Below are 16742 nucleotides of genomic sequence, written 5' to 3'. Positions count from 1 at the left end.
TCCATCTGGTAAAAATCTGGTCGGACTTTTTCATGTCTTAGTGGCGGTCCAGAACCAGTCCTGATAGTTTATCTATCCAAAAAAAAACATATCTGGTTCAGTCAATATGAAAAAAACATAAGCAATGTTCCGAGCCACCAACGATCCTATTCACGGAATGCAATTTTCGCAAATAGCGCTGGATGAGTGGAACGCGAAATAAATGATTTCGAGAAACAATCAGCAGTGATATGCCAGCATACAGCGCTTTTCTTTTTTGAATGACTTTTATTTTCAATATCATTGTCCCAGTCCAAATAACACCCCATAATCATTTTACAAACATTTGATGGTGTTTATAGAAAGACAGCCCATTTCATTTTAACATCTTATTAATAGCAACTTGAGAGAGTACTAAATGTACAGATTCATTCTGATGACAGCTGCATTTACAGTGGCCAAAACACAGAGAGCTTTAGAACAAGAATCAAAATCAATGTCACCTGGAAATGTAACTTTACCAATACCTACAAAAAGAGAAAGAGAGAGAGAGAGACTCAAAGACACAAAATAAAAGTACACAGCACTATTTTGACACAGAGACTGTTAGTTCATACAGCATCCGTGTATGTGTTTTTATGTGTGTGTGTTTTCTCGTATATTGTGTTGTGTACTATATTCATAGATCTTATATAAAAGAAAAAAGAGGTACTCATCGATATATTAGACACAAATATAAAAAGTTAAGGTACACAAAGTACAAAGTTTTTATTTCTATGGCAACAACAGGACATGTGTCAGGTTGTTTTCGCACGTAATATGGAGCAATGTAATAAATTGTACCTGCAGCAAATCAAAAGCCAAAGACCATCTCAGATACTCCCTGACTAAGCCTCAGTAAAGAGTTTCCGGTTTCTATAAGTTTTAAACGGTTTTTACGGATCTATGTCACACAAGGAGGAATTTGGCGTAATCTCTCCTGACAGCCCAGGGCTTTTGGGGGGCGTTTAGGAGTACGTTCTGCACCGTATGAAACCTGTCATCATGAAATGTGACTCTGCAAATGTGCGTCGCTTAAAAAAGAAAACAACAAAAGAATTCATAAATAACAGAACCGAAGCCAACATAGGTTTGTGTGCGTAAACATTAGATACTTGCCTTTTATAAAATAACGTATTCATAGATAGATGATGCCTGAGTATAGTACCACATGAAAACCAAAAAAAAAAAAATACAACACATGACAACAAAACAAGCCTTTACAATAAGCAGTGTGTAATATACATGTCGACAATGAGGAGGGCTCTGATTTTGAAGTATTTCTCATATAAAAAAAAACATCATATTGCACTGGATTCAGCAGGTTTCATTCAGAGAAAGTTCTGGTAGACTTGAAATGAATGAGAAAGCACATTCAGGTGTAATGCACAGATGAAAATGGTCATTTGTCTGTTCCCCAAAACTCTATGTCATTGGTACTGTTGTTCACTTAAGACAAATGTTACAGAATCTACAATCGCAAATAAAAAAAGCACGACTCGCAGTAAAATGTTCCCGTGAGTGGAAAAAAAGTACATTATTGTTACGTGGGATGGAATGAAAATTATCTTCTTTTTTTTTTCTTTAAAGATGTGTTTATGAAATAACATCATTAAAGGCCAGGCAAAATAAACTGACCTATAAATAAAAATGTAATATAATATAATATGTGTGTATTATTATATTATATTTTCAAATAATTGCATTTGCAACTATCCAAACATGCTTCCATAAGCTCGTCTTACGATATGGCAGACAGTTGATAAGGTACAGTAGGATTGGTCAGTAGTGTTTTAAGGCGGGGCTTAGCACAAAGTCAATTAACCTTTTGTTCAGCAGATTTTCGTTAAACTGTTTCCGAGCTCCGAATCGACAATCCACACTCAGTCAAACTCCAGACATGTTTATCAGACTCACAGCACAGATCTTCTCCTCTGCCGGCAGTCACACAGGCCAGTCGTCTGTTCAGATTTATTGTGTTTTTATTTTAATTGACGTTCAGTTTATTGAGCTGTCGACTGAGATGGTTTGGAGCTATTTTCATTCTCTGAGAGAAAGAGAATGACAAAACACCTAAAGCGTTTTTAATTTAACCAAAAAAAAGAAAAGCAAACCAAAAAAGAGACCCGTTTAGCATATTCAATCTTTTTCCGTGTATCAAAATGAAATGCAAATGACCTGGAATTTCCTAATTATTAGGAGAACTACAGCTACAGCAGAAACAACAGGTTTTTTTTTTTTTTTTTTTTGAGGCTTGGCACAACAATAATGTGTATATCTGTCTGTCTGTAACCTCTGCAGCGACTTATGCGGTGTAAACAAAAAAATCAGTTTCAAACTTTTCCATCGACCCTGTGAAAAAGAGGATTAAAAAAAGAAAATCACAAGATAGAATAGATGCAAATATATAGAAAACACATTTACACATGTACATAATACAGAGCTTTAGTGTTCCAGTATATAATTAGTAGTTTTCTAAATAGCTAACATGATTGGCCAGCGTGGTTCACATGATCTCCTGAATTGGTCAATTATAGACAACAGTGGAAGGGGAAAAAAAAAAAGAAAAAGAAAAGGGTTGACAAAACTTCATATGTATTGCTGTCTTCCGGAGATGAAAACAGGAATCACGATTCTCTACTGCTTATGTCTGAAACCTATGATTAAATTTACTCAGAGACGTTTCACTTTCAGTGAGAGACTATTGCAAACAACTATTTTCCTCGTCACAGTGTTTGCCTTTGTACAATATGTAATTGTAACCACTAAACATCTGTTTTGGGATAAAACAACAGTTATCCTCCCTCTTATTTTATTTACTTGTCATGTACAGAATAACTGTCCTGGTCTGTTCATGTACTGCTCTTTGGTCTAGTGATGCTCGAGTAGTGTTTCAGTTCAGACACACACACACTCTCTCTGTCACTCCCACACGCACACACACACACACACACACACACACACACACACGCACACACACGCACTAATCCAAAGTGTCATTTACTCCTGCTGACTTTATCAATAAATCAAACTGATTGGCAAGTTTCATGCTGTTTTATATATTACTGCATTTCTGATTGCTATTAAAACGATTGGCACTAGACGTTTCTGTCTCTGCTGATGGAATATTTGCCTTTGAGTCAGTACTCCTCTAATAAATCAAACTGTGAAAAACGCTAAATAATAAACTGTTAGCTTGGATTAAAACATGGACAATGAGAGGGACATTCGTGGTTTTGTTGCAGATTTAAATATAGAAGTGAGCGCAAATGAAATCAAGTTGGCACAAATTACTAGGCACAAAAATAAAGTAACACAATATTTTGTCCTTTATGAGTCTATGCACGAGGTTTATAATTGTCTGGTGATTTATTCAAATTAAGCTTTGTAATTAAAACATAGAGGAGCTTTATTAGCTATTTTGTAATGTTTTAATTGATAACTGTGTTATTTAGGCTCGACCCACAAACTAACTGGTAATTGTCGGGTATCAAACACCTCTCCGAGGTTCTGTGAGTCCGTAAACATGATTAACCCGTACACGTAATTTCTGATCAGCGATTAAAATAAAGGAAACTCAACAGGCGTCTGAAGCATGGCTTTGGCAAATCAAAAAAAGCTGTGAATGAATACTGAATCTGGCGTCCACATTGTTTGATAGCTTTAAAAAAATTCAACATTTCATCGAACCTCTGCTCGCAGATTAACAGTCCCAAGAGTCCGGTTGAATTGGGTCTGTCTGATTCATATGTAACCTCGTTTGTATAAAAATAGAGACTATTCCTTTAAAACGGGGCCTAGTAACAATGTAGCGAAATTAAAACCTGGGTCTACTATTCCTCACTGGGTTCTCTTTTTTTTTCTCTAAATGAATAGTGCTCCATATAAATATTTTTTGGACATTTGTAACACATTTCCTCAGCTATTTCAAAACATATTTCAAATACATATTCATACTTTCTATACAAAAACGGATGACAGTTTGATATTGGGAGACAGTCACTGAAATTACTTGATGTGTCTGTAATTTTCCACAAAACTGAACGCGTCCCATCTATATATGTAGTGGCACATAATGGCATTATTGGCACAAAGTTCAGGAGAGTCTTTTCTCCACACAAGCAGACGTATCGTGTCAGAGAGCGTCCCCTCGGCCTCTCCTCTCCAGCACACCCAACATGTGCAGTAATACACGTATATAATATATCAGCTCTAGGTATATCATCTCTAAAATGATCACATGTCTATGGAAAATAATTTGGGAGTGGTATCCATAGCACTGCATCAGTCTAGAAAAATAAACATCTTCAGTCCGCTTCTAGAGAGATCCGACATTTGTACAAAACTGCCTGTTCGTCTCGCTTCCCGTCTCCGTAATTGCTTGTCGTTGTTGTTCTTGTGGTTTCGTTTTGCTTTATTGTGTTTTAGTCTTTTGTGTTTGATTCACAGGTTTTCCAATGAGATCCTGAAAGCAGAAAAGATTCAGTTTCGTTAAAATGACTTTTTAAATAGAATAAGAATTGAACAGTGTAAGAACTTAGTGATAAGAACTGATGGTGTAAATAAACTGCTCTAAAAGTATATAAGAAAAATATAAAGCAATAACTTAATATAAAAGCAATATAAAGCAATAACTTAAGCATAACATTTTACTATAGCTTCCATTTGTCGTTGGTTAAATGCATACATGAACTAACAATTAAAAAACACTTTATTTTAGGGACTCCTAACTAGTTGCTTATTAGTGTGAATATTACTAGAATATTAGTCATTTATTAGTAGTAATTATAAGACATATAAATGCCTTAATTCTACATCCCTGATTCTAGCAAATATCTAAAACTACCTTACCTTACCTTTACTGGGGGATAAGTTGCAGATAATAGTGAATAAGTGTCCCCTATTAGTTGACTACAACCATACGAATTATGTAATAAAATATTCAATTCAGCCAGTTCCTAAAGAAACATTTTAGTTTTAACGTGATGTACTAAAATAAAAAATAATAATGTAGGCATATAAAAAAGAAAGACACAGTACAAATGATAAAAACACAGTAAAATAACACTGACTAATAGATTATTTAAAAAGTTGTATCTGTTAATATTTAATGAACCTGCGCTAACATGAACTAAAAGTTATTTCAATTACCGTTAACAAAGGTTAAAAACGCTAAATATACATACTGTTTAAATAATAAATAATATAACAAATTGCTTATCATGTTTCACAAATTATTTGTGTAAAATATTCATTTTTATTTATATGATGCCTAATGTAAGTGCAATGCAAGTGTTGGCAATATATTGGTATTTTAATGTGTCGCTATATTTCACAAGACATAAGCGACTCATTTCAGTTGTTCGACTAGTGAAATATCCATGCTGAACACTGAGGAGGTACACAAGCTGTGGAAAAACATGCCAGAATTACGACATGCCATATGAAATATAGTACGTACCAGGGCACAAATTGAAGACGTGGGCTCAACCCAAAGGTAGTAAAAGGGCCTCAACAGGAGATCTCGAACCATTTATCAGACACAAAGGCCACAGGGATTAGCTGCCTTTCAGTGGGCGACGGTCTGGAATAGACAGACAGATCAGCTCTCAATCCTGCAGATATAAGCACTTCTGTCCCACTCCCTGATTCAAGACTCTTTTTTTTATGTGGCGACTGCATTATACCACAAACAAAGCGCCCACAGTTACATTTCCTCTAAACCCTCTCATCTAGGCTTTTGTATTCAGAAGCATACAGTATTAAATGAAGCAGAGCTGAAATTATTCATACAATTTAAAGCTCAGTCTTTTATAAAGACAAGGGCAATGCAAGGACAAAAAACAAGAATACACAACTGTCACAACATACTTATTTGAAAAATAATGACTATCTGGCAGATTCAACTAGTTATTTTCAAAATGCACATTAAAGGCTAAATTACTCTATTATTGAAGATTGCAGCAAGGGAAAACATGTTAAAAGCGGCGCTTTTACTTTTCACCAAGAATGGTGAAGCTATCGCATTCTTGCTTTCAAAAACTGTTCAAATGGCACAAGATGCCGGGGTTTTAAGACCACTGACATTTAAAAGTTAGACCATTATCAACTTGACAAGCTGTAATAAATAGCTCAAAAATAACGCATAACTACAGGAAAAAACTGCATGACGGTGGTGCAATATACACAATGAATTTAAAGATTCAACTTCTCTAAGAAAGTTTTAATATGAAAACATCTGTCAGCTTCTGAAGTACAAAAAAGGTACAAAACTTTTCTTACACTCTAGGCACTAATAAAGGTACTAATATGTACCATTTAGGGGTAAAAAACGTTGTACCTTTATTCTGAGACTGCACTGTTATATGAAAAAATATAAATCAAGTAGAAAACTAAAAAGTTTTCCTTTGCTTTGTTAAAAAGATTTGCGTACAGACTACAACATATTCAAAACGTTCTGTTCACATGGATCTTCGAAAATTACTAAAACACTATTATGCATGCCAGCAGAGGGGGCGATGTCACTTCGTAAAGAAACATTTCAATTCATATATTTGTTTTATATATTTTACTGTACATTGTGACAATACTGGTATAGTTTTTAAAAACGTACACACAAAAAAATTTAAGTTCATAAGTTTGCATTTTCATGCACTATTTAAAATGCCGCTATCATGTAAATAAACAGCCAAAATGCATAAACAGTTTATAGTTTTCAGTAAATGGCTAATTAGTTGCATTCAGAGTTGTTTGCACAGTTAAAAAGATTCTCATGCTACACATGGACAAAGTAAAAAAAAAAAAATTGGACATATGACCGAGTATTTGTGTGCAAATATTACTTCCGGGTTTGTACAAGTTTCAGTGCTTGGCTCGCGTGAGAAGTAGTTGTTCTATGTAAGTTCTATGCTTCCAAAGAATACATTTTTAGTTGTAAAGGAGAGATAACCACGTTAGGTTTTCTGAAAGAACCCAGCGTTGCATGAATAGTGGATGCACTTTGCAAAGCAAAGGACTTTCGCAAGCGTGTATGTTTATGAACATTTTATAAGCCCAGTTTGACGTCGGATTATCATCTGATATTGAAAGATGGAGAGCGGTCATGATACAGAACTGCACACGGTAAGTGAAACGCCATCAAATGTCTGTGTTTTGTTGCCAATCGACGCAATTGCTCCTGCATCTTCGGCTTTGGCCAGACGGCACGCCTCCAAGAGCTCGGCTTTTTTGGAGAGAATCGTAAAGCTGTATCATATTTAATAAATATGATTAAAACGAAAGCCTTTTCGGACATACGAAGGATGCAGTCCTGTTCTGTACTCAAGATTAACTCGAGATTGAAACTGTGCGTGATATGCCCCCTTAAAAAAAAAGAAAGGATCAAATGCGATGCGAGATTTAAACAGCATGTTATACATTAGCGCATATTGTTTCTTCTTCTCTGCGTCGGTCCAGTGTTTAAGCTTTTCAGAAAGAATATTATTTCTGACAGTGCTAAACCTACTCTGTACAAGGAAGCCAAACCCTGTCAGAATGTACAGACTGGGCTGTCAGTGCGATCTCTTCGCTGTCCAAACTACTCGGTCAGCAATAGTAACATCCAGCCCAGTTTTTTTTTTTTTTCCCTACAGAATGTATATGTTAATGTCGGACTCTTGCCTGTTTCCATTGTAGGAGGTCTTGTAGATGGGTGTGTGCTGGATCATCTCGTCCGTGTACACCGGGATGCCGGCCCGCACACACTCGTGCGAGCACTGTAAACTGTCGTTGTAGGCGGTGAAGATGTCCACCTTACTGGGCACGCGGGCGGGCGTGAAGTCGGTCAGGTTTTGACAGCTCTCCTCTTGCTGGTTGATCTTTCTCTGGTGGCTGCTGTGTCGGCCATTCCCGGACTGCGCACAACTACAAAAACACGCACCAAATTCACAAAGCCAACATAAAATCATACCTTGAACCGCTGTGTCTGTCCTACATTTAACATGGACTGGGGAAGCAGACACAGACAGATTTAGCTCTGTTCGAAACCTAGTGAGCCTTCTCGCTGCGCGTTTCCTAAATAGGTATTCTGATTGAAATGGAAGCTCATAAACGGCTGATCTGAAATGCTCTATGTAGGCAGCAGAGTGCAGTAGAATGGCTCGACAAAAGTAGTTTTTAATGAAGATCAATCGTAAATATGTGTAGTACACACATTTGGGTTAAAACAGTATGTTTTTAATGGTTACTTTTGGGTTATTTATTATTTTTATTCATTTGTGTTAATATAAATATTAATGTCGTTTTGCAATGCAATTTTTCTGCAGTATCTTGAATGATGAACTTTTTTTAGTATTATTTTTAATTAATTAACATTTTGTTTGTATTGGGTTTTTTTTTTTACATTTATAGAAATATAGAAATAATGTGTAGTATTTTATGAATCTTGCATCATTAAACAACTCTTAAATCATTTATTCTTTATTTATTTTTTAATCATTTTTAATTTAATTTTCATTATCGAATGAATACTGAATAATTATCATTTCTCTCACATCTGCAAAACAGTTAGCTTTTAATTATATAAAAAATGTTATTGTTATTACTAACAGCATCTTGCATAATAAACAAATGTTATATTATTAATATTATTTGAACTGCATTTTTTTAAACAATTTTAAGTATCTTGAATAATGCACAGTTCTCTTTATATATATATATATATATATATATATATATATATATATATATATATAATTATAATTAATACATTTTCTGTATTTGTTGAGTCCGAGCATTTTTGTTTCTAAAAATTATTTTAAAATTAATTTTTCCTTATTTGAATTTTTTTTTCGCAATAATTTTAGAATTGAATTAACTTTTACTTACTGTGAAAATAAAGCTCTCACATTCATGTAGCAATGCACTCAGGGATTCCTCACTCCTCACATTCCTCAAGATTCTTATAATTCCAAAAGAAGGTGTCATAGGTGCCTTAAAATGCTGCCTATGAAGGAAGCTCAACAGGTTTGGGAAAAAGCTATTGTGTACGAGTGTCCGGATTGCTTGGTGCAATAAAGGGTCACTGTCCACATTGACAGACAGAGTGATAGAAAAGGACAGATTGAAAAGATAATAAACAGACTGAGAGACAGGAACAGGGAGAGACAGACAAGAGGAACACAAAAAAAATGCTTAAAGAAAGAATGTTTCCTACCAGTTTTTAAGGACTAGAGTAGTGATCAAGGCTGCAACGATCATGATGAGGGACACAGTGATGGTGATGATCTGGTGAACAGCCAGACCTAAGAAGAGGGGAAAAAAACAAAGACAGCATAGTTATCAATGTCTCCATGGCAACTAATGTGAGCGCCAGTGCCTTTTGTAAGGTATTTGATTGCAATAACACTGATTCTGCATCTTAACTTGCACCGCTCTATCTGTTCCAGTGTAGCTTCTTCTAAGCCCCGTCTGCCACCGTTACAGTAATTTAATTGTTCATTTGACCATTTCACAAAGTCTGGAGCATGAAACAGCTTGACTGGGAGAAGACGGCAAGCATACCAGCTGGCTAAAGGTCAGCAAACAACAATTAATGCAGAACAAGAACTCTCTGTTCCAGAATAAAGAGCGTCACAAGCGAACTATGAGCTACGCTGTCTTTCTCACTCCGTCACTCCCGAACGGATAGAAATGAAACCCCGCAGGGAGCCGTAGTTACAGACTTTTAGATATAAAGAGTGCCGCGACTTCCATTTCTTGCTGGAGCTGATAAGAGTGAAGGAAGCAATTTTATGGATTTCCCCATCAATATTAAAGTGTTTGTGTGCGGGTCTGCGAGGAACGGCAGCATCCATATTAAAGTATCGGGGATATGAGAATGCGGCACAGCTTGGAGTATTTATGTGAGTGGTTAGTTTGCAGGACCTACAGTAAGGGACTTCTACGCTTCCGCCACATAACCCATTCACATAACCATTCTAGAGTTGTAGTACTAGTTAAGCTTACCTCACCTAGCACAGATTCACGTGGGGCGTAGTGTCCACCTTTATCAACCTGTTGTCTTTGTAGGTTATAAAATTATCTTCAGTGGACAAAATATACAGCAAAAAATTATTTTGGTAACAAAAGTGTCCTTAATTACGCATAACTACATGCAAGTAACTCTATGCCAAACCCTAACACTAACCATATAAGTACATTTAGTTAGTTGTTATTACTCACAAGAACAAGTACACCTTAAAAAAGTGTAACCAAATTTTTCGTATAGATATTTTTTTTTACCCGTATCTTGAATTAATGTCCATAAAATTGCTAGATAATGTCCTGTCCTTTTTTTCTTTACAGTGTTGGTTTGATGTACCTTTGTACATTAACAAAAAATAGTTTATATAAAGCACTGACAGTGATGTTTAAAATAATTTTGAAATATACTTTGCTAATTATTTTACAATTATAACATATCAGGTGTCAGGATATATTAATTAAGTGACAATTAAAAATAAATAAATAAATAAATAAATAAATAAAACAAAGCAGTGTGTCAAAAAACCAACACTATGCACATAAACATTTATTTATATATTTATATAAATATAATTTATTCATCACATTACAGGAACCTTTAAATTATTTAAGGCACAAATAGATAAATAGAAATGTGACCAAATATGCACTTACACATTCTTATTTTTATGCAATTTATGCATCAGCAAACCATATTTTGCGTCTTCTGTCATGATCGTTTGAAGCTGAAACAGGATTCGCAATAATGCATGTTGACTAGATCATGCTGTTTGAAATATTTACTTTCATGAAGGCATCAGCAGCATCTGAGCAAAAAATAGTTTTTTTCAAATCCTCGATTTGATTTTGGATATATTTGGGGTGGCCAGAAAAAAAATAAGAAGTGAACAGTGTTTGACAGTAATAAAAAACATACTCCGAATTGTCTTTTTTTTTTCCTTTAGAGAAAAATAACAAAATAATCCATTCCACCACAGTCCCAAGTTTGCAGCCACCAACCGGCAGACTGTTTGCATTATTCAGTATATAGTAATAAAAGTGATATATCACTTCACAAATAGCATCCTCTTCCTAATGCAGTTGTTTTATTTAGCTAACAGGGCAGCAAATATTAGTGCTTGTTGTGGTACAGTATGTTTGTGTGTGCGTCTGTCAGTTTTCACATCATTTTCTTTACTAGTGGCCTTGAGTTAGGCATGTCTCATTTTAGAGTCAATTACAGGAATGTCTCGGAGCTGGCAGGAAGACCTACGTTTTGCTATACTGTATTGCTGTACAGAAAACACTGAACTGGTTTACTTAACCCTGCCGACCTCTGGGGTGCTGAGTCCCTCAAGTTCTGGCTGAATAATCAATACCAGAGAGAGAGAGAAAAAAAAGAGAAAGGGATATGAACAGAAGCGAAAAAGAGAGAGAGAGAGAGAGAGTTAAACACTTCTATTTTGAGCACATGTGTGCGTGTTTACAAACCTGTACATGTATGTGTGTATGTGACGTTAAACATCTGGGCCAGTTCTGACAGATTACATTAGCCTTGAGGGCCAACAAGCTCTGCTGAGCCGCGCTCCTTATGGTACATTGAGAACGTCTGAAAATTAATTCCCAGCAAACTCCTCATATTAACTAGTCTTACTTCAGCAACCGTACTAAATGATCTGAATAAATATGCATGTCTAGGAAAGCAGACTAATGTGACAAAACACTTATTAGACTGACAATCAAGGTGCTTCGAATAATTTTTATAGATGAACAAGAAATGCAAATAAAAGCTCATTTTAACAGCTTATCTACATCCAGTTTAGCCTCATTTCAGTTTTAAGGCTTGTTTCAGATTGTGCGCTAGATTTCTGTTATGCTCTGTTTGACGCGCACAAGCTTGCTCTCGTTCAGTGAGGTTTAACAGACTTTCTGTCAGGCATCCTTCAAGTTTTTTTTAAGTACTGTTTCACACCACATATTAATTGCTGCAGGGATGGCATATCTCTACAGGCTGAAACCCAGAAATGTGGTAACATTTTGGTTCATCCTGAAGTCAATGGGTTTTTGAAAAGGTCTTTGGTTAACAAAAGCTCTAAATATTTCCACTTTTTATTCGATGACTTATAATATATTAGTAATTCCCCCTTGTGGTTTTTTTAAGATTAAAAAAAAATTGAATTGAATTGTTGCTAGCAAGTGGCTAAAATATGCTTGTGATTTTTTTTTTTTAATTATTCAAATGCAAACTTTAATGATTTTTTAAAGGGTTAGTTCACCCAAAAATGAAAAGGTTATGACTTTATTCTTTCAGACAAATCCAGTCAGAGCTATATTAAAAATTGCATGAATAAAGGCCTCCTACAGCGAAACCATGCATTTTTGAAAGAAAAATATCTATATATCAAACACTTCTGTCTCAAATATTGTATCTGTTTTATGCGGAAGCTATATTTATTTATTTATATATTTATATATTCATTTGACCTCTTTTGGACTGTTGAACAGAAACACCTGCCCACTTCAAAGATAAAGCTCAGAATAACCAGGACAAATTTTTATATAACTCTGATAGGATTTGTCTGAAAGGATAAAGTCATCTATACCTATGATGGCTGGAGGGTGAGAAAATCACAGGTTAATTTTCATTTTTGGGTGAACTAACCCTTTAAATAAAGACCGATAAAGCTGACAATGAACAAAACCTACTTTTGTTGGACGCAGAGCTTATTTTCTGCATCAATCCGAAAGGCTTTTGCAAAATCTGATTGAGTTTTCCTGAGGCTAACTTCTGAGTTGGCATACAAAATATATCATTACTGCAGCACTCTCTGTTTTAGTCAGAAACATTGTGCTGCCTTTCTGTGCATTTCATTTGCTTGACACGCATGCTTTCAATCAGACTCGTGCTTGCTTGGTTAAGTCTGTGAAGTTTGCTGTCATTTCTAACATTTGCGTATATTGAAACAGCTGCCGAATGCATTGAACAACGCTTGCATCTGTCAGAGCTCCTAAAAGGGCAAGTCGTGTTACTTTACACTTGTGACACCGAAGCAGTTAATTCAAAGCGTTTTTATATTTTTGAACATTTTGCGTCATACACATTTCCCACATCAGCTCAATCTGTGACCTCTATTACACGCGTGTGTTTTGTCCATAGAAGGTTTTTTTTTTTTTTTCGTTTCTGTAAAAGGACGGCAACAGCAGATGCCGCAGCGCGCAGAACAACTAACTAATTAATAATGAAATTTGTTCCTGATTATTTATAATCAATCACTCCGTCTGTGTGGCTGCGTGGACTGATCTTGTAAAAAAATCTGTTCCGATGCAGTTTTGATTCATTATAGGCAGGTTCCTTGTTTGACCTAGAGTAGAATTTGTTAAGGTTCAGAGGAGTTCAACCGCTCGTTTACTTCATATTGATGTTCTGACCCTTCCTGATTGCTTAGCTGGCACTATGACTGATGGAAGCATGCAGATGCGTCTGGGAAACTCGCTCACTTTCTCTCCCTTGTGCTCTGCGTCCGGGTCAGAGCTGGATTAATTTTATCTCAGTCCCTGGCCTGAGCACTGCTCCTTGGCATGGAGTCCCCCAGCTACACCAACACATAAACATATCGGACAGCTATTTAAATTTCCCTCTCTCTCGCTCCGTTCCTCTCAGTCTGAGATGGAAGGCAGCAGATTGAATTGAGAGAGCGTGTCGGGTGATATATTCAGGTGTTTATGCATCTGTGAAATTTTATGAGACGAGCTCTTCGTCCTCGACCTTGCACTGAGTCAGAACTCTCGTTGGCTTCTTGGCCTGTTGTTTTATGTATTGATTTTCGGCTCGAAAGATTCATTCCCCCTGTTCTGTCACACCGAACCCATCACATTTGTGTAATATAGAGCTTTATAATACCGGAGTAGACGAATGCAAATGTACTCCCATTATATTCTTATTACTGCCACCCAGGCAAAGAGAACAGGACGTACATCACCTTGTCTCACCTGGACCTGCAATGAGAGAGATAGGCGCACCAATTCCAATCAGGGAAAGTGTCAAAAGAGGAAAGCAGCCTGACGCTGAGGTACCAAACACCCTCTTTCCTGACTCTGCCAGTGATGGAGTCACCTTGCTTCAGGTGCTCGGGGTGAGCCTTTGTTTCCCTGGGCACCTTGCCAATAATCGGGACAAAAGAGCCCAACCCTCAGAGGCACTGAGGTTACTTCCCAAGCTCCCCAAACCGCAAAGACGTAGAGTCCTCACGTCCAGAGATGCTACTAAACGTCTCTACTAGAACAGGCTGAATTGGTAAATTATTTTGGAGTGTTGTTTCTTTCAGTTGTATCAAAAGGTTCAAGGTTGGCTGATTAATACGACACTGTTAGCCTCAATTAATAGCCATTCAAAAATGGTGTCCTTTTAAATACAACATTAAAAGCAAAACTGACTGCGTTTGGTTTCTTGATAAACATTCCTGATCTTATCTCGTAGGTGTCATAAGTGCGTGTAATTCCAATGAAACAAGAAACATGTTTGTTTTCATAATTTTTCATCAAAATGTAATAGCATATTCAAGGTGGCATGGATGGAAAAAAAAATTTCTTTGTATTTAGTCATCAAGGTTAGAGTTGTAAAAATAATTACTGCATGTTTAGCTTTTCAGTGCAATAATTAAAATGTAAATCATAACTTATATATCTGAAAATTTAATCAGTAAAAGCTATTTACAAAACATCACAATAGTCAGTAAATAATGTCTGAATACTTACAATTTATTACATGGGGATGGGTTCTAAACTATAACTATGAATATAAAATATATATATAATAATAAAATGGTTAGTAAATACTAACTATAATGCAATCATATTCTCAAAGATAATATCAAGACCTGTTTTGAGTGTGGAAATACATTGAATACATTGAACTGTGTCATTGCATATGCCATGTAGTGTTGCATTTATGATAAAAAAAAAAAGAAAGAAAGTAGAAACAGGGTGTACAAAACACCTTAGCAAAGATCCACTAGTGGCCAGTGATATATAACGTGAAGTAAACTGGTCCAGATAAAAATTAGGCCTAACAAAGTGAAATGTCATGAGACTACCATTAAAATAGGACAGTAGTGGAAAGAAAAGCAAGTTTTAAAAAAACTAGGACAAATATAAAACCCAAATAGCACCGTTTTAACAGACAGACCTTGAAAATATATGCAAAGGAGACACATACACAGGGGGCAGTATTTTAACTGAAGGTTATGAGTTTGTGCTGCTGGGGCCCCATAGAGCAGAGACCACAGAGGCAGACACTCCTCTGTGCACCTAAAGGACATTTAGAGGTTTGAAGCGGGACTTTGTGTGGATCTGTCAGCTAAATGCTCTATTAGTGCAGCCCAGGCCTGGCATCTGCAGCTACAGATGGCTGTAAAGGGCTAGTGAGATGGAGTGGAAAGGAGATGCCTTCACTGAGTGCTTTCAATCATGTTGTGGTTTGGCTGGAGGAGTACTCATGGCAAAGCAACAGCTTTGACTGCACATTCAAAAGGCAAGAACATGAAAGCGCAAAAAAGACCTTTAGAATTTGTATGCAGGGGTATCCAGATCCTTCAAACTTGAAATGAAGTGCTGTGCGGTTGCCAAGTTTAAATTGACTTTACAGGAGCCCCAGTCTCACCAAAATCACACCTTGGAATTAGTTCGGTGCAAATCCCAACGCTAACACCAGAGATTTTTCACAGTAATCTAAGAAGTCGATTTAGTTTTAATGGGAATGCAGTAATTTCATTATAAGTGAAAGAAAGAGAGACAGACAGCAGGAGCATGAGGAGACAGAAAATCATTTTTTCCATGATGACTGAGTGCTATTAAAAATGTTCTTTTTCACTGTGTGTTAAAAATGATTAGTCTGTGCATATATTCTCTGTGCATGCAGAATCTCTGGGGTTTAGGAATCTATTTTTAAATCATTTTCCAAAAGCAATTATGCATTTTCTGTAATATGGGGATTTGCAGCGGAAAGCCAAATTCAGAATCTAAGTCCGTATGAACCTTTTAAAAGGTCTTTTTAGTAGCCAGTACCTTTTTAGCCACTTTTACATTTGATATATTATGTTTTCAAAATCGAAAACAAACGTCTTTAACAGTTTCTTTTGTGTTGCTGTATATAACAATTTATATGCACATTTTTTAAATGGCCTCTTATGGTCACTAGGTTGAATTCTATTTTAATATTGGGAGTTTGAGGCACAATTGCAATTGAATAATGACAGTTTTGTTCGTTTATATAGTTTATGTTATTTCTTTAATGGCAAACCCGATTTTTTTTTTTCTTCACTACTGTTTTGAACCCTGCTGGCTTTCATTCTGTGAGTAAAATCAGTAGAAACATTCTTCAAAATATCTTCTTTTGTGCTGTAAAATAAGCGTGATGTAACAAAGCCCACAGCACTACATTAACGCTTTATAATTCAGCGCAGGAACAGAACGTGTTTAGTTTGACAATTTATGCTTCATGGCCACTGAATTGTAAAAGTTTTAAAAGCGTGTACACCGAAAAAATGGATGTGAATGAGAGGGTTCCACTTATGAATGGAATCGTAACTTATTCATGGGCGATAATAGGAATAGCAATACAAGCACAGGCTTTCTCATGTGTAAATCCTATTTGCTCAGTACATTATTTAAAAAACTGTTATTTCTGCACCAGTTCTCCTCTCGCAGACCAGTGAAAATGACTAAATCTCCATCAGTTACATCCG

At 36.0% G+C, this 16742-nt stretch overlaps 1 protein-coding gene across 1 annotated transcript in view; it reads right to left on the bottom strand.

Moving 5' to 3' along the window:
- Positions 1–247: 247 nt before the first annotated feature.
- The window catches only part of LOC122351050 (adherens junction-associated protein 1-like), a 46142-nt gene continuing 29647 nt past the window's right edge, over positions 248–16742 (bottom strand). Inside the window, exons 3-6 of the mRNA XM_043247894.1 lie at positions 9212–9299; positions 7678–7920; positions 5480–5602; positions 248–4483 (exon numbers count right to left, since the gene is read on the bottom strand). Coding sequence (XP_043103829.1) covers positions 5530–5602; positions 7678–7920; positions 9212–9299 — 404 coding nt within the window. The 3' untranslated portion in view covers positions 248–4483; positions 5480–5529. The remainder of the gene's footprint in view (positions 4484–5479; positions 5603–7677; positions 7921–9211; positions 9300–16742) is intronic.

This window comes from Puntigrus tetrazona, chromosome 8, assembly GCF_018831695.1.
Source record: "Puntigrus tetrazona isolate hp1 chromosome 8, ASM1883169v1, whole genome shotgun sequence".
Lineage (NCBI taxonomy): Eukaryota > Metazoa > Chordata > Actinopteri > Cypriniformes > Cyprinidae > Puntigrus > Puntigrus tetrazona.
This window is presented reverse-complemented; position numbering and strand designations above follow the sequence as displayed.